Consider the following 21,357-nt stretch of genomic DNA (forward strand, 5'->3'; position numbering starts at 1 on the left):
AAGGAATGCCTGCAGCCCAGGATTCCTCCCAAGCCATGTTCCATCTGTGCAGTGACCCACTGGAAATCAGACTGCCCAGCTCACCCGGCAGCCACTTCCAGAGCCCAGCCCCTAAAGCTCTGGCCCAAGGGTCTCTGACTGACTCCTTACCAGACCTGCTCAGCTTAGTGGCTGAAGACTGATGCTGCCCGATCACCTTGGAAGCCCCCTGGACCATCATGGATGCCAAGCTTCGGGTAACTTTCACAGTGGAGGGTAAGTCTGTCCCCTTTTTAATCGATACAGGGGCTACCCACTCCACATTACCTTATTTTCAAGGACCTGTTTCCCTTGCCCACATAACCATTGTGGGTATTGACAGCCAGGCTTCTAAACCTCTTAAAACTCCCCAACTTTGGTGCCAACTTGTACAACATTCTTTTATGCACTCCTTTTTAGTTATTCCCACCTGCTCAGTTCCCTTATTAGGTTGAGATGTTTTAACAAAATTATCCACCACCCTGACTATTCCTGGACGACAGCCACATCTCATTGCCGCCCTTCTTCCCAACCCAAAGCCTCCTTCACTTCTTCCTCTTGTATCCCCCCACCTTAACCCACAAGTATGGGATACCTCTACTCCCTCCCTAGCAACCGATCACACACCCATTACTATCCCATTAAAACCTAATCACCCTTACCCCCTCAGTGCCAGTGTCCCATCCCACAACAGACTTTAAAGGGACTAAAGCCTATTATCTCTCGTCTGCTACAGTATGGGCTTCTAAAGCCTCCAAACTCTCCTTACAATTCCCCCATTTTACCTGTCCAAAAACCGGACAAGTATTACAAGTTAATTCAGGATCTGCGCCTTATCAACCAAATTGTTTTGCCTATCCACTCTGTGGTGCCCAACCCGTACACTCTTTTGTCCTCAATACCTTCCTCCACAACTATTCCGTTCTTGATCTTAAAGATGCTTTTTTCACTATTCCCCTGCACTCCTCGTCCCAGCCCTCTTTGCTTTTACCTGGATTGACCCTGACACCCATCAGTCCCAGCAACTTACCTGGGCTGTACTGCCACGAGGCTTCAGGGACAGCCCTCATTCCTTCAGCCAAGCTCTTTCTCATGATTTACTTTCTTTCCACCCCTCTGCTTCTCACCTTATTCAATATATTGATGACCTTCTACTTTGTAGCCCCTCCTTTAAATCTTCTCAACAAGACACCCTCCTGCTCCTTCAACATTTATTCTCGAAACCATTATATAAACTCAGAAAGGGAAACCTAGCCAACCCCATAGATCCTAAATCCTTTCCCCACTCCTCTTTCCATTCCTTGAAAACAGCTCTAGAAACTGCTACCACACTAGCTCTCCCTGACTCATCCCAACCCTTTTCATTACACACAGCTGAAGTACAGGGCTGTGTGGTCGGAATTCTTACACAAGGACCGGGACCGCGCCCTGTAGCCTTTTTGTCTGAACTTGACCTTACTGTTTTAGGCTGGCCCTCATGTTTGCGTGTGGCAGCTGCCACCGCTCTAATACTTTTAGAGGCCCTTAAAATGGCAAACTATGCTCAACTCACTCTCTACAGTTCTCGTAACTTTCAAAATCTATTTTCTTCCTCAAACCTGATGCATATACTTTCTGCCCCTCCAGCTCCTTCAGCTATACTCACTCTTTGTTGAGTCTCCCACAATTACCATTGTTCCTGGCCCAGACTTCAATCCGGCCTCCCACATTATTCCTGATACCACACCTGACCCCCATGACTGTATCTCTCTGACCTACCTGGCATTTCAACTTCTGTCACAACCTTCCATTGTCTTTCTAATGACTTTCCTGCTAGCATTACAGATATATCACAAACTTTATCAGTCCTTCGGGCCCAGGTCGGTTCCTTAGTCGCAGTTGTCCTCCAAAATCACCAAGGCCTTGACCTACTCACTGCTGAAAAAGGAGAACTCTGCATATTTTTAAATGAAGAATGTTGTTTTTATCTAAATCAATCCAGCCTGCTATATGACAACATAAAAGAGCTTAAAGTTAGGGCCCCAAAACTCGCCAGCCAGGCAAATAATTATGCTGGACCTACCTGGGCACTTTTTAACTGGGCGTCTTGGCTCCGTCCTACTCTTAGTCCCCTGGTACCTGTTTTTCTTCTTCTCTTATTTGGGCCTTTTGTCTTTCATTTAGTCTCTCAATTCATACAAAACCGCATCCAGGCCATCACCAATCATTCCATACTGCAGTTGCTGCTTCTAACAACCCCATGGTACTATCCTGTGCCCCAAAATCTCCCCACAGCCTAAACTTCTATTCCTCGTCCTATTATACTCCTTCTCACCTTTAGGACTAAACCAGTGATGAACTCCTGGCAACATCCAGACAAGACCAAGCTTCTATGCAACAGCCCCTCCAAACGGCTGTCCAAACATACTTCCAGGCCTGCTTCACCCGTTCCTCTAAACCATAATCTCTGAGGACCTGCTGTCTATAAAAACAACTTCCTTCAGGCCTTGTCCTCCAAAATGTTCCCCACCCCCAAAATCAAAGACCTCTGAATTAAAAATCTAAAATGCCTGGGGTGGCAGCTGTCAAATCCTTGCCCATGGGGTCCTCAGGCCTACTCATATAGAAATGACCAGCAATATGCATATACAGGACCAGTTCCACATATCTGGCACTCAGGTCAACATCCAGGACGACACATGGTCTGTCATTGGTTATTAGAAGGCCTAGGACATTTCTCTCTTTGCCAGCCCCAACTTATTCCAGGAGACAGGGACTATTGTACTTACTGTCTTTCCTATATAGGGTCTGCAGTAAGGACTATTGAACTCCTCCATTCAAAACACCACTCACACCTTTGGGAAAAAAGTAACATAATAGACTTTTGGCTCGATGCCAGGGGATCCTATTCATATGATGGCAAATGGGGACAAAAGGCCTTGGTATATAAAACGTTATTCCTACCTTGGCCTAAAAACTCACTGCCACCTACCTTAAAGCTATTATGCTTAATTGCTATTTTTAGATAATTTATTCTACTAGGAGAATTCCAAGCTCAAAAATATGCTAACTGGTGCCTTGTTAGCCACACAAAATTGTACCTGAAAACTTTCTAGACCAACTCACTATAAAATTAAATTTTCTTTAGGTGTCCATGCTGCCCCTAAGTCATGCCTGAAGCAGCCCTGAGAAACATCGCCCCTGCCCCAATAATCCCCAGTAAAAACTTATATTTTCTTTATCTTTTCTTATAACTTTATATTTTATAAATAAAAAGACAGGAATGTCAGGCCTCTGCGCCGAAGCTCAGCCATTGTAACCCCTGTGACTTGCACATATGTGTCCAGATGGCCTGCAGGAGCCAAGAAGTCTGGGGCAGCTGAAAAACCACAAAAGAAGTAAAACAGCCAGTTCCTGCCTTAACAGATTAACCAACATTCCACCATTCCACCATTGTGACTGGTCCCTGCCCTACCTTAACGGATCGATTGACCTTGTGACATTCTTCTTCTGGACAATCAGTCTTATGATCTCCCTACCATGTACCTTGTGACCCCCCTCCTCTGCTAACAACAGATAACCACCTTTTAGTGTAATTTTCCATTACCTACCCAACTCCTATAGGGCAACCCCTTCCCCATCTCCCTTCGCTGACTCTCTTTTCAGACTCAGCCCACTTGCACCCAAGTGAATAAACAGCCTTGTTGCTCACACAAAGCCTGTTGGTGGCCTCTTCACACAGACATGCGTGACATCTGCTCACCCACCTCTAATACTGCAGATTGAACAGTTCCCTTTGGAAAGCCCTTCCTGATGTTGAGCTAAAATGTCTTCCTGTCATGTCCATTCATTAGTAGAATAAACATTTTATCCAAATGAGGCTGATTAAACCAGAGGTTTATGCAAAGGTATATGCATCAAAGATAGTGATTTCCTGAGTGGAAGAATTAAATACCAGCTAAGAGTGATTACACAAAGCATGGACCTTTTATCTCTATAGAAAAAACGCTACCTGACAATATTTCAAGTTAGAATTTTGCTTTTCTTTTTCTCAAGTCAGGGTCTCATTCTGTCACACAGACTGGAGTGCAGTGGTGCGATCATGCTGGCTAATTTTTAAATTTTTTGTAGAGACAGGGTCTGCTATGTTGCCCAGGTTGGTCTAGAGCTCCTGGGCTCAAGGGATCCTCCTGCCTTGGCCTCCCAAAGTGCTGGGATTACAGGCATGAGGCACCTCGCCCAGCCCAAATTAGGATTTTTCTGGAGTGTATATTAGCACTTTCCTGAAAGGCAGCAAATGTTTCAAAAGTTCACACCCTTTAACTCAATAATTACACATCTAGGAATCTTATTCTCTGAAAATAGTATAGCATGGAAAACGTTTTTTGCACAAATTTTTGTTTTTTTAACCACAGTGTTTCTTTTAAAATGTTATTAAAAGAATAAAAACAACCAAAAATGTTCCTCAGAAGCAATATGTAAATTCTGAATACCAGATAAACTACTAGGCAAGCATCTAAAATAAAGTTTACAGATTTTCTTAAAACATGATGAAATACTTGTGTATTCAATGGATATTCCAAGGCTCAGCTTCTATAAAAAAAATCTAACTCTGAGTAAGGGGATCCATAACAGAAGCCTAGCCCACTGCTCCTCAACACATAACCCCCACAATCTTCTGGGCCTGTTTTTTTATGAGACAGAGGTTCACTCTGTCGCCCAGGTTGGAGTGCAGTGGCGCGATGTCAGCTAACTGCAACTTCTGCCTCCCTGGTTCAAGCAATTCTCCTGCCTCAGCCTCCCCAGTAGCTGGGATTACAGGTGCGTGCCACCATGTCCTGCTAATTTTTGTATTTTTAGTAAAGATGGGGTTTCGCCCTGTTGGCCAGGCTGGTCTCAAACTCCTGACCTCAAGTGATCTGCCCACCTCGGCTTCCCAAAGTGCTGGGATTACAGGCGTGAGCTACTGCAACTGGCCCTGTTTTGTTTTGCTTTGTGGGTTTTTTTTTTTTTTTTTTTTGAGACGGAGTCTCACTCTGTCACCCAGGCTGGAGTCCAGTGGCACAATATCGGCTCACTGCAAGCTCCGCCTCGGGTTCATGCCAATCTCCCGCCTCAGCCTTCCGAGTAGCTGGGACTACAGGTGCCCGCCACCACACCCAGCTAATTTTTTGTGTTTTTAGTAGAGACGGGGTTTCACCGTGTTGGCCAGGATGGTCTCGATCTCCTGACCTCATGATCTGCCCACCTTGGCCTCCCAAAGTGCTAGGATTACAGGCGTGAGCCACTGCACCCGGCTGTTTTGTTTTTTTGAGACGGAGTGTCACTCTTGTTGCCTATGCTGGAGTGCAATGGTGCGATCTCGGCTCACCACAATCTCTACCTCCTGGGTTCAAGTGATTCTCCTGCCTCAGCCTCCCGAGTAGCTGGGATTACAGGCATGCGCCACCACGCCTGGCTACTTTTGTATTTTCGTAGAGATGGGGTTTCTCCATGTTGGTCAGGCTGGTCTCGAACTCCTGAACTCAAGTGATCCACCTGCCTCGGCCTCCCAAAGTGCTGGGATTACAGGTGTGAGCCACCACGCTTGGCCCAGATCTATGATGTGCAAATATTTTCTTCCATTCTGTAAGCTGCGTTTTCACTCTGCTTCCTTTGATGTACAGGAGTTTTAAAGTTTGATGTATTCCCGGCCGGGCGCAGTGGCTCACACTCCTAGCACTTTGGGAGGCTGAGGCAGGCGGATTGCCTGAGCTCAGGAGGTCAGGACCAGCCTGGGCAACATGGTGAAACACCGTCTCTACTAAAATACAAAAAATTAGCCGGGCGTGGTGGCGGGCGCCTGTATTCCCAGCTATTCAGGAGGCTGAGGCTGGAGAATCACTTGAACCCAGGAGGTGGAGGTTGCAGTGAGCCGAGATCATGCCACTGCACTCCAACCTGGGTGGACAGAGCAAGACTCCATCTCCAAAAAAAAAAAAAAAGAGTTTGATGTAGTCCCATTTGTCTATTGTTGCTTTTGTTACCTATATTTTTGGTGTCATATCCAAGAAATCATTGCAAAATCCAATGTTCTGAAGCTGTTTTCTTTTCTTTTCCTTTTTTTTTTTTTTTTTTTTTTTGAGACAGGGTCTCAGTGTCGCCCAGGCTGGAGTGCAATGGCACAATCTTGGCTGACTACAACATCCGCCTCCTGGGTTCAAGTGATTCTCCCACCTCAGGTTCCCAAGTAGTTGCGATTATAGGCGTGAGACATCACACCAGTTAATTTTTTTGTATTTTTAGTAGAGACAGGGTTTCGCCATGTTGGCCAGGCTGGTCTCAAACTCCTGGCCTCAAGTGATCCACCTGCCTCGGCCCCCCAAAGTGCTGGGATTACAGGCATGAGCCGCCACGCCTGGCCTGAAGTTGTATTTTCTTCTAGGAGTTTTAGATCTTATAGTTAGGCCTTTAATCCATTTTGAGTTGGTTTTTTTTTTTTTTTTTTCTGAGACAGAGTCTTACTCTGTCACCCAGGCTGGAGTGCAGTGGCGCAGTCTCGGTTCACTGCAACCTCCACTTCCCGGGTTCAAGCAATTCTCCTGCCTCAGCCTCCCAAGTAGCTGAGATTACAGGTGCCTGCCACCATGCCTGGTTACTTTTTGAATTTTTAATAGAGACAGGGTTTCACCATGTTGGCCAGGCTGATCACGAACTCCTGACCTCAGGTGATGCACCCACCTTGGCCTCCCAAAGTGCTGGGATTACAGGTGTGAGCCACCACGCCTGACCATTTTAATTTTTGTACGTGGTATAAGGTAAGGTTCCAACTTCATCTTTTGCATGTGGATATTCAGTTTTCCCAACACAGACTATCCTTTCCCCCGTGTATAGTCTTGGCACTCTTGATGAAGATCACTTGGCCATATACACAATGGTTTATTTCTAGGCTCTCTATTCTGTACCATTGGGTCTATCTATGTGTGTATGCCAGTACCATATCATCTTTTTTTTTTTTTTTTTTTTTTTGAGATGGAGTCTTGCTCTGTTGCCCAGGCTGGAGTGCAGTGGCACGATCTCGGCCCACTGCAACCTCCACCTCCCGGGTTCAAGCGATTCTCCTGCCTCAGCCTCCCAAGTAGCTGGGACTACAGGTGCATGCCACCACACCCGGCTAATTTTTTTGTATTTTTAATAGAGGTGGGGTTTCACCGTGTTAGTGAGGATGGTCTCGATCTCCTGACCTGGTGATCTGCTGAGTCTGTCCCGCAGACTCTGGCTGAGCAATGGATGAAAGAAGTACACTGACACAGGTGTTTTGCCTGACAGCGCAGCTAGGGCTCAGCACCACTGACGAGAGAGTGCAGCAGCCACCGAGAGAGTGCAGTCCCAATAAGCTGGCCCTGCTCGCATTTATGTAGTACATATTTAATGACAAAGGGTTGAAGCAAACACAATTTGTGGGTAATAAACATTGTTGACCCCCCAGGTAGAGAGCAGTCCTGTGCTCGAATGATCAAAGGTTGGTTTCTGGAGACAGAAGTAAACAAATTTATCTAGATAAGTTTCTTTACATTCCCTTGTTATCTGCCCTTTGCTCTCAGGCTCCAGATAAGAAAATTTGACTGCCTTCAGCCATAATTCCCTTCCGAAGCTTTTGGAAAACCTCCCGGCCTTCCAAGAAGGTTTGCGTCTTTCCCTATAACTTTTTCTTACAACTTTTCCCACCACCCTGACAGAACTCCTACAGTGATCCACCCGCCTCAGCCTCCCAAATTGCTAGGATTACAGGTGTGAGCCACCACGCCCAGCCCCCCCAACCTTTTTTTTTTTTTTTTGAGTCAAGTCTTACTCTTTGGTGCAGGCTGGAGTCCAGTGGCATGATCATGGCTCACTGCAGCCTCAACCTCCTGGGCTCAAGAGATCCTCCCACCTCAGCCTCCTAAGTAGCTGGGGCTACAGGCCTACACCACCCCAGCTGCCTAATTTTTTTTTTTTTTTTTGAGACAGAGTTTCCCTTTGTCGCCCAGGAAGGAGTGCAGTGGCGCGATCTCGGCTCACTGCAAGCTCTGCCTCCCAAGTTCACACCATTCTCCTGCCTCAGCCTCCCAAAGTGCTGGGATTACAGGTGTGAGCTACCACACCCGGCCTTCAGCTGGCTAATTTTTAAAATTTTTTGTAGAGATGGAGCCTCACTATGTTGTCCAGAATGGTCTTGAGCTCCTGGGCTCAAGCAATCCTTCCACCTTGGCCTCCCAAAGCATTGGGATTACAGGTGTGAGCCACTGTGCTAGCCTTATATATACACTCTGATGCTAATCTTTTGTTAAATATATGGCAGATATCTTTTCCAACTATTCTGCTTGCCTTTGAATGTTATTTATGGAGTCTGGGGTGGTTGTCATAAAGTGTAAACTATTGGTTTAGTAAAATGTATCAATCTTTTTCTTTGTTGTCTATGTTTTTAATATTATTAAGAAGCCTTGTTTTTTCTAAGACCATAAAGATATGCTCAGATATTTTCTTCCCAAGTTTTAGCTTTGCATGTTTAATCCATTCGAATTTTTGTTTTTGTGTTGAGTGTGAGGAATATTACACGTGAAAACTGGCCCAACATCATTTATTATTAAAGTCCATCTTTTCCCTACTAGTATTTAATGCCTCCTTTAATACACATCACGTTCTCACAAATGCCATGGTCTATTTCTGAAATCTACTTTGTTCCACAGTTCTCTTTACCAATTACTATACCCATATCGTACAATCTAATAACCATAGTGTTGAATTGTTCTTTAATATCTGATAGGGTGTATCATCTACTTTTTTTCAAAGCTAATACATGTTGGCAATTATTATTATTACTATTTGTACACCTTTAGACTTCCTTATGATTTTAAAATCACCTTGTCAAGTTATTTGAAAAATCTCATTAGGGTATTGATTAGAATTTCATTAAATTTATAGACTCCTATGGAAAGAATTGATATATTTAAAATGCTGAGTCTTCTGATCTATGAACATGGTATATATTTATGCATTTATTCAAATTTCCTTTTATATCCCTCAATAAACCATTAGCATTTTCTCTACGAAATTCTTGAACATTTTAACTAGTATGTCTCTAGGTATTTATAGTTTTTGTTACTGTTGCAAATATCTTTATATTCTATTACTTTTCTAATTGGTTAATTAGAATGCTGCTCTTGTAGTCAGCAATTTTGCTACACTTTCCTATTAGTTCCAATAGTTTTCCACTTGATTCTGTTGGGTTTCCCCATATCCTTGGCAACCTTTGCCTGTTGTCTGTTGCCATTGCCAAACTTTAATTTTTGCCAGTCTTCTAGTAGAAATGTTATTTCACTATGGTTTTGCTTTTCCTTTATTATTAGCAAAGCTGAATATATTTTCATATTTATTGATTCTTCTATAGTTTCCTCTTCCATGAATGAATTGGTTGTTCATCTTTTACCCATTTTAAAAAAATGTTTTAATTTTTTTTGAAGAGATGGGATTTCACCATGTTGCCTCAGCTGGTCTCGAACTCCTGGGCTCAAACAATTCAACCGCCTTGGTCTCCCAAAGTGCTGGGATTACAGGCATCAGCCACCACACCCAGCCAATCTTTTTCTTTATGGTTTATAGTGTGTCTTTAAAAATTCTTTCTGGCTGGGCCTGGTGGCTCACGCTTGTAACCCCAGCACTTTGGGAGGACAAGGCAGGTGGATCACTTCAGGTCAGGAGTTTGAAACCAACCTGGCCAACATGGTGAAACTCTGTCTCTACTAAAAATACAAAAATTAGCTGGGCATGGGGACTTGTGTCGGTAATCCCAGCAACTTGGGAGGCTGAGGCAGAAGAATTGTTTGAACCTGGGAGGTGGAGGTTGCAGTGAGCTGAGATCGCGCCACTGCACTCCAGCCTGGCCGACAGAGTGAGACTCTGTCTCAAAGAAAAAATGGCAAAGAATATCAACACAGTACTCAGAAGAGAAAACACAAATGGCTACGCTGAGCACAGTGGCTCACACCTGTAATCCCAGCACTTTGGAAGGTGAGGCGAAAGGATCGCTTGAGCCCAGGAGTTCAAGACCAACCTCAGCAATCTAATAAACCATTTCTATTTAAAAAAATAATGAAAATAGGGTCAGGTATGGTAGCTCATGCCTATAATCCCAGCACTTTGGGAGGCCAAGGCAGGTGGATCACTGGAGGTCAGGAGTTCAAGACCAGCCTAAGCAACATGGTGAAACCCTGTCCCTACTAAAAATACAAAAATGAGCTGGGCGTGATGGTGCACGCCTGTAGTTCCAGCTACTCAGGTGGCTAAGGCAGGAGAATCTTTTGAATCTGGGAGGTGGAGGTTGCAGTGTGCCGAGATCGTGCCACTGCACTCCAGCCTGGGCGAGGAGCAAGACTCCATCTCAATCAATCAAATACAAATGGCTTTTAAACATATAAGAAGTTTCTAACCTCTCTCATAAGAGAAATACAAATGAAGATAACAGATGTCACTGGCAAAGCTTGATGACACAGTAAATTGGCAAATGTGTGAATAGGCATCCTTATACATTGCCTGTGAAACAAACTGATGCAACTTCTATCACCAATTTGGCAACATCTATCGAAATTACAACTGAGCATAGCCTTCAACATAGAAATTCTAGTTCTGGCCGGGCGTGGTGGCTTATGCCTGTAATCCCAGCACTTTGGGAGGCCGAGGCGGGCGGATTACCTAAGGTCAGGAGTTCGAGATCAGCCTGACCAACATGGAGAAACTCCATCTCTACTAAAAATACAAAAAAAAAAAAAAAAAGAAATTCTAGTTCTATTAAGCATATTCTGAGAGTGAAAAAAAAAAGAGAAATTCTAGTTCTAGAAATTTAATTCAACAACATGTGCAGTCCTAGCACACAGGCAGAATGGAATACTGATATTGATATTGATTGCAATGTTATTCATACTGTCAAAAATGGAAACAACTTAAATGTCCACTAAGAGAAATCTTGTTAAATAAATTCTGGTCCATCTATACAATAGACGCTGTAATGAACAGACTCTAAGATGGCCCCAATTATCTCTGCTTCCTGGAACTCATGCTAGTAATCCCCTCCCATACATGTGGGTTGGACATGTAAGTTCTTCTAACATAGAATGTGGCAAAGGTGACAGGATGTCACTTTCATGATTACATTACACAAGATCATTACATATTATTATTTTTTGAGACAAGGTCTGGCTCTATCACCGAGGCTGGAGTGCAGTGGTGCAATCTTGGCTCACTGTAACCTCCCCCTCCCAGGTTCAAGCCATCCTCTCACCTCAGCCTCCTGAGTAGCTGGGACTACCATGACCAGCTAATTTTTGTATATTTTGTAGTGACAGTGTTTTGCCCTGTTGCCCATGCTGGTCTCAAACTCATGAGCTCAAGGGATCCATCTGCGTCAGTCTCCCAAAGTGCTGGGATTATAGGCGTTAGTCACCCTGCCTGCCCAAGATCATGACAGCTATCTTGATAGCCAACTTCCTTCCTTGATGTCTTTGATGAAGCTAGCTGCCATGTTGTGACTACCCCATGAAGAGGGTCAATTGACAAGGAATTGAGGGTTGGTTTCCACCCAAAAGCCAACAAGAAACTGAGGCCCTCAGTCCTACAACCCATAGAGAATTGAATTCTGCCAACAACCGTGGAAGCAGATCTTTTCTCAGTCAAACCTTGGGATGAGACCACAACTCTGGGTGGCACCTTGATTGCAGCCTTGTGAGAGATCCTGAAGCAGAGGACCCAGATAAGCTGTGCCTAGACTCCTGACTTACAGAAACTGTGAGACAGTAAATGTGTTTTTTTCAGCCACTATGTTGTTACACAGCAATAGATAACTAATACAGATAATATGCAGCTCTTAAAAGAATAATGCAGTTCAATATGTACTGATAACAGAATAAACTCCAAAATATACTAAGCATACACACACACACACACACAAAAGTGAGGTCAGCAGGCACAGTGGCTCACACCTGTAATCCCAGCACTTTGGGAGGCCGAGGTGGGCGGACTGCTTGAGCCAGGAGCTCAAGACCAGCCTGGGCAAAATGGTGAAACCCCATCTCTACAAAAAATACAAAAATTATCTGGTCCTGGTCATGCCTCCTGTAATCCCAGCTACTTGGGAGGCTGAGGTGGAGGTTGCAGTGAACCGAGACTGCACCACTGTACTCCAGCCTGGGCAACAAAGCAGGACCCTGTCAAAAAATAAAGAATAAAAAATGTGAGGTCAAAAGTGTGTATAATGTTTTCATTTATGTACATAAAAATACTTGTCTCTGCATAGAATATCTCTGGCATCTCTGGAATGATACATTAAAAAATTGGTAACAATGGTTGCCTCTTGGTAGGGGAACTGGGTAGCTGGGGACCTCACGAATTTTGCTCCACCTACATGAAAGTATAACTCAGAAAATCTGAAAACCATTTGTTCCCATTTGACTTAAAATCAAATTCCCACATGATTTGGGCGCTGCCTACTTCTTCATCTTCAATTTATACCACTCTTCTTTGCTCTTAGGACCCTCTAGCCACTAGAATACAAATTCCTTGTAGGCAGGAATATGGCTTTCTTGTCCACTTTTTGATCTCCAGCACTGAGCACAATGTATAACACTCAATAGAAATTCATTAAATATTTTTGTGAAGTGATAATGGATTTCATTTGCAGTTTTAGTAGGGATTAAGAGATGTAATGTCTAGCACCGTACTTGGCACATAACAGTATGGGGTTTTCCTTCTGTGTATCACTTGAAGGGCTGTTATTTAAATATGAGTAGACCTTCAGTATGTTCTGCTCCAGAAACCAATAGGAGAAAGTCAGAGAAGGAAAAATACTAATTCATCATTAAAAATGCCCTAACAAACAGCTGCACATATGGGAGGGGCTGCTTTGAGACGTGAACACTCCCATCCTGCTTTAATCAGCTATCTTTGTCAGAAAAACACTTAAAAAATTAATAAATCTGGTCAGGTGCAGTGACTTATGCCTGTAATCCCAGCACTTTGGGAGGCTGAGGCAGGCGGATTGCCTGAGCTCAGGAGTTCGAGACCAGCTTGGGCAACACGGTGAAACCGTCTTTACTAAAATACAAAAAATTAGCTGGGCGTGGTGGCGTGCTACTCGGGAGGCTGAGGCAGGAAACGCTTGAACCCGGGAGGCGGAGGTTGCAGTGAGCCAAGATTGCCCGGGCGACAGAGCGAGACTCTGTCTTCAAACAATAATAATAATAAATAAAAATAAAAAATATGTGGAATGTACTTCTGAAAGCCTTTCTAGGACTCTGAATTTCTTATAAACAGTCTCTTTTCGAGCATTGTACAGAGGTATACTGAGTCTTGTCCCTTTCATAGTCACTTTATCAGTACAAATATTTTTGTTGTTTTTTTTTTTAAAGACAGAGTCTAGTTCTGTCACCCAGGCTGGAGTGCAGTGGTGCAATCTCAGTTCACTCCAACCTCCGCCTTCTGGGTTCAAGTAATTCTCCTGCCTCGGCCTCCTGAGTAGCTGGGATTACAGCCACCCACTACCCCGCCTGGCTAATTTTTGTGTTTTTAGTAGAGATGGAGTTTCACCATGTTGGCCAGGCTGGTCTCAAACTCCTGACCTCAAGTGATTCACCTGCCTCAGCCTCCCAAAGTACTGGGGTTACAGGTGTGAGCCACCACACCCAACATATATTGTTTTTTTTTAAGATGGAGTCTCGCTCTGTTGCCTAGGCTGGAGTGCAGTGGCACGATCTCGGCTCACTGCAAGCTCTGCCTCCCGGGTTCACGCCATTCTCCTGCCTCAGCCTCCCAAGTAGCTGGGACTACAGGCGCTCGCCACCACGCCCGGCTAATTTTTTGTATTTTTAGTAGAGATGGGGTTTCACCATATTAGCCAGGATGGTCTTGATCTCCTGACCTTGTGATCCGCCTGCCTCGGCCTCCAACATATATTGTTTTTGTTTCTGACTCCACAGTTTGAAAAAAAAATTAGTACCTTTATTGACTTTTGTATAAAATGGAGATGCTGAATATGGGACTTCATTGTGAGAAATGAATGGCTATACTGCTTCAAGCTTTTAAGGTTTACATGATCATTCCAATCTTAACTGCCATTAGCACAGTAGCCAATTTCTTTGGAGAACAAACAAAGGGATAGGTGGATTTTTTAAAAAACCAGCATCATGCTGTAAGTGTAATTTCATCAAAATCTTAAAGAGAAATATATCTAAAAACAAATGTTCAAACTCTTTTTAACAGATGACTCATGATGCAATTAAAATCAAAATATGTGCATAAAATTGACATTTTAATCAAAAATACATATTTTTCAAAGGTCATTATTTTATTGGCATGTTTTCTTTCCTATTAACTGCAAACAGAAGCTGCATGGGCTATACCTAGGGGGCATTTCTGATACTGAGTGCTTCCTTCACAAAGTTTCAGGGTGGAAGTCTATAACACTATACAAGTCTAAAACACTTAACAAGAAACACTATACCAGAGTTGGGCTAGAAAGACAGCACATCTTCCTAGTAGTTCCCGCCCAGTTCTGGCTCTATGCCTCCACCTGGGGAAAGATACAGTGACCAAGAACACGAAGTCCCACCACTTATTCTTTTATCTTCTTAAATTGTGGCACATTGCATATACATTAATTAGTAGGTAAGAAATGAGTTATGTATCTTATTTGTTTACATTTTGATAATACTATCTTGTTCTTAAACTTTGCTTAATTCCAAATTTCAAAATATTTTGAAACAGCATTTCTTTTTTTTTTAAGATGGGGTCTTGCTGTGTCACCCAGGCTGGAGTGCATTGGCAGGATCATGGCTCACTGCAGCCTCAAATGCCTGGGCTCAAGTGATTCTCCCACTTCAGCTTCCTGAGTAGCTGAGATTACAGGCACGGGCCATCACGCCTGGCTAATTTTTATTTTTGTAGAGACAGGTCTCACTATGTTGCCCAGGTTGGTCTTGAACTCCTGGACTCCAGTGATCCTCCTGCCTCGGTGTCCCAAAGTGCTATGGGCCACCACACGCCACCAGCACTTCATTTATTGACTGAAATTTAGGAATTTGTTGTTGAAAACCACCCATATCTCTGTAAAGTTTTAAAACATGATTACAAAGTATAGTGCTTGGAAAAGAATAAAAGAATCTTGGGCTCTAGACAAAAAGTCTAGATTCTAGTCTGTGTTGGCACCAACAAGGTATTCTTCAGAGTCTGGAGCCATTTCCCTCCCGGTAATATAAGACATTGACTTTTTTTTTTTTTTGAGACAGGGTCTTGCTTACTTCCCCAGTCTGGAATACAGTGGTGTGATCACAGCTCACTTAGCCTCGACTTCCAGGATTCAAGTGATCCTCCCACCTCAGTCTCTTGAGTAGCTGGGACTACAGTGCATGTCACCACGCTTGGCTAATTTTTTGATTTTTTGTAGACAAAGGGTCTCACTATGTTGCCCAGGCTGGTCTTGAACTCCTGGGCTCAAGTGATCTGCCTGCCTCAGGCTCCCAAAGTGCTGGGATTACAAGTGTGGGTCACTGTGCTCAGCTGAACTGCTTTAAGGCTATATTTGGACTTTGAAGTCAAATGAAAATGTATATGAAGCCATGTGAATATATGAAACAGATCAAAGCTATTTACTATGGACAGAGCCCAGGGCCTCTGAGGCAACACTGAAGAACCTCCAGTGCTCTACAGAACATTCTGGAAATCCCTACACTAGATGAGCTCTTCCCGTTCTGACATCACATCACTTTCATAATAACAACCAAAAAAGTAAATTTGGTCAGGTTGAAATGCATCCAAATTCATCTTCTACTTTTTTTTTTTTTGGCTTGGACAACAGCAAAGACGTGAGGAACTATACTGGTCCTTTGTGTTAATGCTTGTACTAGTAAAATATTTAGGTTTTAATCATGGCTGGTTTGGTGTGCTTCATTCATTCATTCATTCAACTGTGCTAAAAACTGGGGCTATGAAGACAAGTGTGGTCTCAAACTGCTAGTCTCCTGGGGAAAAGAGGTAAACAAGCATAACACAGTATTACAGCAGTTAATGGTATCAGCAGACTCCTGGCACAGTGGGAGCAACTCAATTCTGCAGGAGGAGGCAAGGTAGAGGGATAGGAAAAGATTCACATAAATAGCAATGCTATTGACCGAGCACTTAAAATGCATCAGGCAGTGTTCTAAATCTTTTATGTAATCATTTTAGAGATGAGAACATTCAGATAAAAGATGGTTAAATAACCTGCCTACAGATTTAAAAAAAAATGATGGAGGCAAGATTTACAACCAGGACGTACGACTTTAAGGCCCCTACTCTTAATCACTACACCATTCTGCCTTTATATTCACAGACATGGCAGCAGTTAAGCTGAATCTTGAAGAGGTTCATATAATCAGATGACAGGGTAGAAGTCAGCAGAGAGGAGAGGAAGCAGCATGAATGAAAGGGAACAGGGGTACAAGACAGCATGGCACACAGGGAGTTTGAAGTTGTTAGGCCAGCTGGAACACAGGGTGGAGGAGAGACTGTGGGCAGGAAAACAGGTTAGAGGCGCTACGCTTCCCTCCCCCTTTGGCAAGATCCCCATCTTTGTCTCTGCAATAACAGACCCAAAAGAAGTCTTAGAAAATGGAGTAGACGGAAGAGATGGAATAACTGGATTCCATCTCAGAATGCCATTGACCTTGGAGTCTCTCTGATCTTAGGGGATAATGGGTAAATAAAATGTATGAATTCTGCCTGAGGGCTGAAAAAAAAATAGAAATAAAATAAAATGTGTGAAAGTTCCTACTGTTGACTAGATAAATGTTGGCTGAATCTGCATGTGTGGCAGATATTACACAAATTGGGGTCCTGGATAAAAAGTGTATATGAAGTACTCTTAAGGAAGGGAAAGGATAAGAACCAGACTGCAAAAATCACTTCAGTTCCTGCGCATGATGAAAGGTTTAAGTGGCTGCCTTATAAAAACTGCAGGGCTTGCTGTTAGAATAAATGAGCTGCACGAGATATCCTTAAATCAATGTAAAGTAGCTGTGGTTTGTAGTTTCTGCTGCCTGGCCAAACCAGTACCTTAACTACTCCCCTTGGCTTTGTGAGTATTGTCACTGTATAATTTCAAACAAAAAAAATCTGGAACAAGGTGTACAGAATGGGGACAGTACACCATCTGCCTGTGTACACGCCAAGAGGAAAATGTAGGAGCTGGTAACGATCCAGAAGTTTTTTTGTGCATACCAAATAGCATTTCATTTATATTTCCTTAGCACAGGATTCTAATTATGCTTTATATCCTCACAATGGTTAGCATAGGCTACAAATAATTATGCGGTTAATCAGACTCCCTGTTTGGCTTGAGCAAGCACAGCAGTCTGAACGATCTCAGACAATTTTAATAGGGAAAGGTGAGTTTTTTTTCAGCTGTGTTTCAGTGCTTATGGAGGGCCAGTGGCTTCTCACCATGGTGACAATCCGGTTGCTAGGCTGGGCAAGACCAAGTGTGGAAGAATGGTGCTCTGGACAGTTCTACTGAAACAAATGGCTGATGCCACTGGCAACTTTCTTCAAGTTCTGGTTAACTTCCCATGAAATAATTGCTTGGCACACATCTAAGCAGTTCCTTTATTCATTGTTTCTTTGTCTTGCCAATAGCAGAGTCAATCAATACTGAAACATACAGTTTGAACCAAGCATATGTGATGCCTACGGCACAATACACTGAGGTTAGTAACAAAGGGATGAAGGGGTACTTCACCTTCCAGGAGGTGAAAGGGAATACAAATTCACAGCAGACTTCCAGAGGCCCCAGGCCAAGCAGGTAGAAAGTTTCCATCCAATTAAAAAGAGGTTTTTCTTTTCTGAAGGAAAAAAGAGAGAAAAGTCTGATTTTAGATGAGTCATCCTGGTTTAGCAAACATTTCCTAGCTAAAGCTTCCCCATCTGCACTGTCTTGCTGTCAATTATTATAGCCAAGGCCAGAGTCAAGAGTATATTAAATTTCACACTTCAGGCCAAGTGCAGAGGCTCATGCCTGTAATCCCAGCACTTTGGGAGGCCAAGGCAGGTGGATCACCTGAGGTCAGGAGTTCTAGACTAACCTGGCCAACATGGAGAAACCCCATCTCTACTAAAAATACAAAAATTAGCCGACCAGGGTGGCACAGGCCTGTAATTCCAGCTACTTGGGAGGCTGAGGCAGGAGAACTGCTTTAACTGGGTTGCAGTGAGTCGATATGGCACCACCGCACTCTAGCCTGGGCGACAGAGTGAGACTCTGTCTCAAAAAATAAATAAAAATAAAAAACAAGTTTCACATTTAGAAAAAAATGATAATGATATACATTATATTATCTCAACAATCTAAATTTACCCCATCATCGACCTATGCTGTTATTTAGCTCAAGCTGCTCAGAGAGAATTAGTTCTGCATTTGAAAGAGGTAAAGGGGTTGGGTGCTGTGACATTGGAATAAGAACACGAGAAACAATATAGAATTGAAGATTTTAAAAAAATTTTCTTTTTGAGATGGAGCGTTGCTCTGTCACCCAGGCTGGAGTGCAGTGGTGCAATCTCAGCTTACTGCAACCTCCACCTCCTGGGTTCAAGCGATTCTCTTGCCTCAGCCTCCCAAGTAGCTGGGATTACAGGCGCCTGCCACCATGCCCAGCTAATTTTTGTATTTTCTGTAGAGACAAGGTTTCACCAGATTTTTAAAATATTTTTTATTTTGGTAAAATATATATAACATGAAATTTGCTATTTGTTTAACCATTTTTAAGTATACAGTTTGATGGTATTAAGTAGATCAATAATATGCGCCCATTGCCACTATCCACCTTCAAAATATTTTCGTGACCCCAAACAGAAACTCTGGAACCATTAACAATAACTTCCCATCCCCCTGTTCCCTCAACCTCTAATCTACTTTCTGTCTCTATGTTTGTTTATTCTAGAATTTCCTATCAGTGGAACGATATGATATTTGTTCTATTCTGTCTGGTTTCTTTCACTTAGCATGTTTTCAAGATTCATTCATGTAGCATGTATTGGAACTTCATTCTTTTCTTTGGCTGAATAATCCACTATATGTATATATCACACTTTATCATGTATTTGTTGATGGACATTGGGTTGTTTCCATCTTTTAGCTAGTATGAATAATGCTACAATGAATACTGATGTACAAGTATCTGTTGAGTCCCTGTTTCCATTCTTTTGGGTATAGGGGTGGAATTGCTGGGTCACATGGCTATAACTGCATTTTAACATAGTTAATTATATAAGTTTTTATGGACACAGTTATGAACCATAAGCAAGCTTTAAAAAATTACAGTTGGCCGGGCATGGTGGCTCACACCTGTAATGCCAGCACTTTGGGAGGCCAAGGACGGTGGATCACCTGAGGTCAGGAGTTTGAGACCAGCCTGACCAACATGGAGAAACCCATCTCTACTAAAAATACAAAATTAGCTGGGTGTGGTGGCGCATGCTTGTAATCCTAGCTGCTAGGGAGGCTGAGGCAGGAGAATCGCTTGAACCTGGGAGGTGGAGGTTTCAGTCAGCTGAGATCGTGCCATTGCACTCCAGCCTGGGCAACAAGGGTGAAACTCCGTCTCAACAAAAAAAAAAAAAAAAAAAAAAAATTATAGTTAACATTACATACAGTTTAGAAGAGAAAAAGTTTCCATCTATAATTCTGTAGTAAAATTTGTACATAGTTGGGTGCGGTGGCTCAACGCCTGTAATCCCAGCACTTTGGGAGGCCGAGGTGGGTGGATCACCTGAGGTTGGGAGTTCAAGACCAGCCTGACCAACACAGAGAAACCCCATCTCTAATAAAAATACAAAATTAGCCGGGCACAGCAGCTCACGCCTGTACTTCCAGCACTTTGGGAGGCCAAGGTAGGTGGATCACCTGACGTCAGGAGCTCGAGAGCAGCCTGGCCAACATGGTGAAACCCCACCTCTACTAAAAATATAAAAAATTAGCCAGGTGTGGTAGTGATGCATACCTATAATCTCAGCTACTCAGGAGGCTGAGGCTGGAGAATCGCTTGAACCCAGGAGGCGGAAGTTGCAGTGAGTGGAGATCGCGCCACTGCACTCCAGCCTGGGTGACAAGAGTGAAACTCCGTCTCCAAAAAAAAAAAAAATTAGCTGGGCATGGTGGCGCATGCCTGTAATCCCAGTAACTTGGGAGGCTGAGGCAGGAGAATAGCTTGAACCCGGTAGGCGGAGGGTGTGGTGAGCCGAGATCATGCCATTGCCCTCCAGCCTGGGCAACAAGAGCAAAACTCCGTCTCAAAAAAACAAACAAAAAAAATTTGTACATAGTATCTTTTAGTTTTTTCCATATCTATCTGTATTTAATAGTTTTATTCATAAAGCATATTTTACATTCAGTTTTTGAGTTTTCATATAGGATTTTAATTTAAGTAGTCCTCCTCAAATACTCCCCCAAACTAAAGACACAAACTATGTTGTCTCGCCTGAGTGATGGGATTGAGTGATTTCTCCCTCTATTTACCAATTTTTTTTGTAATGTTGTCATATTACTGTTATAACTTAAAAATAAAATTTAAAAAGCTTATTTGACCATTTAGGTGTAAACATTTCACAAGAGTAAGTATAATTTTAAACATTTTTTTTGATTACCTGAATAAAGTCTTCAGTGACGAAATACTATATATGGTGAATAGTAACATGAGTAAGATTTTAATGGGAAGTTCTGTTAAAAGAATAGAAAAAAAAAAGATAATTTAGCTGATGACAGAAAGACTTATGATGCTGAAAGTAATATAAGCACACTGACACAGCTATATAGTGCTAATAATACTTTTTAAGTTTAATTTTACATTTTTGTGACATCTAGAGATGCTGAGAATTACAGGAAATTGGAGGTTTTATTTAAGAGGATGAATGATCTCTCTCCAAGAGATTTTAGGGTTGTTTAAATTAGATGTATTAATCTCTGGGCCTTGATGAAAAGGTTGTGATAGTCAAATATAGTTTTCTCAGAAGACACTGTTTACCTGGTGCAGTGAAGAGCAGAGGAAAGAGGGAATAATGTCCTGTTGTGGTCAGAATCAGAAAAATCGAAGCGTCTCCTGCTTTTCCCACAGACAAAAGGCTAAAAATAAAAATAATTTCTTAAAACAACAACTGTTATTACACTTGCAAATAGCTTAAATAAACTGCATCTCCTATTACATTAGAACTGGCTGAGGCATAGAAGAACATGCTGATTTTGCCACAAGTTCAATTTAGTTGAGAATATTAATTTTTTAGTAGGAAATTTTAAGCAATCAATAGCATGTATCAAACTGAATCAGGGGT

At 42.7% G+C, this 21,357-nt stretch overlaps 1 protein-coding gene across 12 annotated transcripts in view; it reads right to left on the reverse strand.

Annotated features, from left to right (window-relative positions):
- Positions 1-17,629: 17,629 nt before the first annotated feature.
- The window catches only part of ALG8 (ALG8 alpha-1,3-glucosyltransferase), a 36,591-nt gene continuing 32,863 nt past the window's right edge, over positions 17,630-21,357 (reverse strand). For 9 of the 12 annotated variants that reach the window (XM_003805158.4, XM_063608690.1, XM_034933445.2 and 6 more), the window contains 3 exons: positions 21,054-21,151; positions 20,677-20,749; positions 17,630-17,879 (listed from right to left, as the gene is read on the reverse strand). In XM_003805158.4, the coding sequence (XP_003805206.1) occupies positions 17,648-17,879; positions 20,677-20,749; positions 21,054-21,151 (403 nt within the window). In that variant the 3' untranslated portion in view covers positions 17,630-17,647. Of the gene's footprint in view, positions 17,880-19,579; positions 19,635-20,676; positions 20,750-21,053; positions 21,152-21,357 lie in introns of those variants that run through there. The other 3 variants (XM_063608689.1, XM_055094726.2, XM_063608688.1) reach the window with 2 other exon arrangements.

Source organism: Pan paniscus, chromosome 9, assembly GCF_029289425.2.
Source record: "Pan paniscus chromosome 9, NHGRI_mPanPan1-v2.0_pri, whole genome shotgun sequence".
Taxonomy (NCBI): domain Eukaryota; kingdom Metazoa; phylum Chordata; class Mammalia; order Primates; family Hominidae; genus Pan; species Pan paniscus.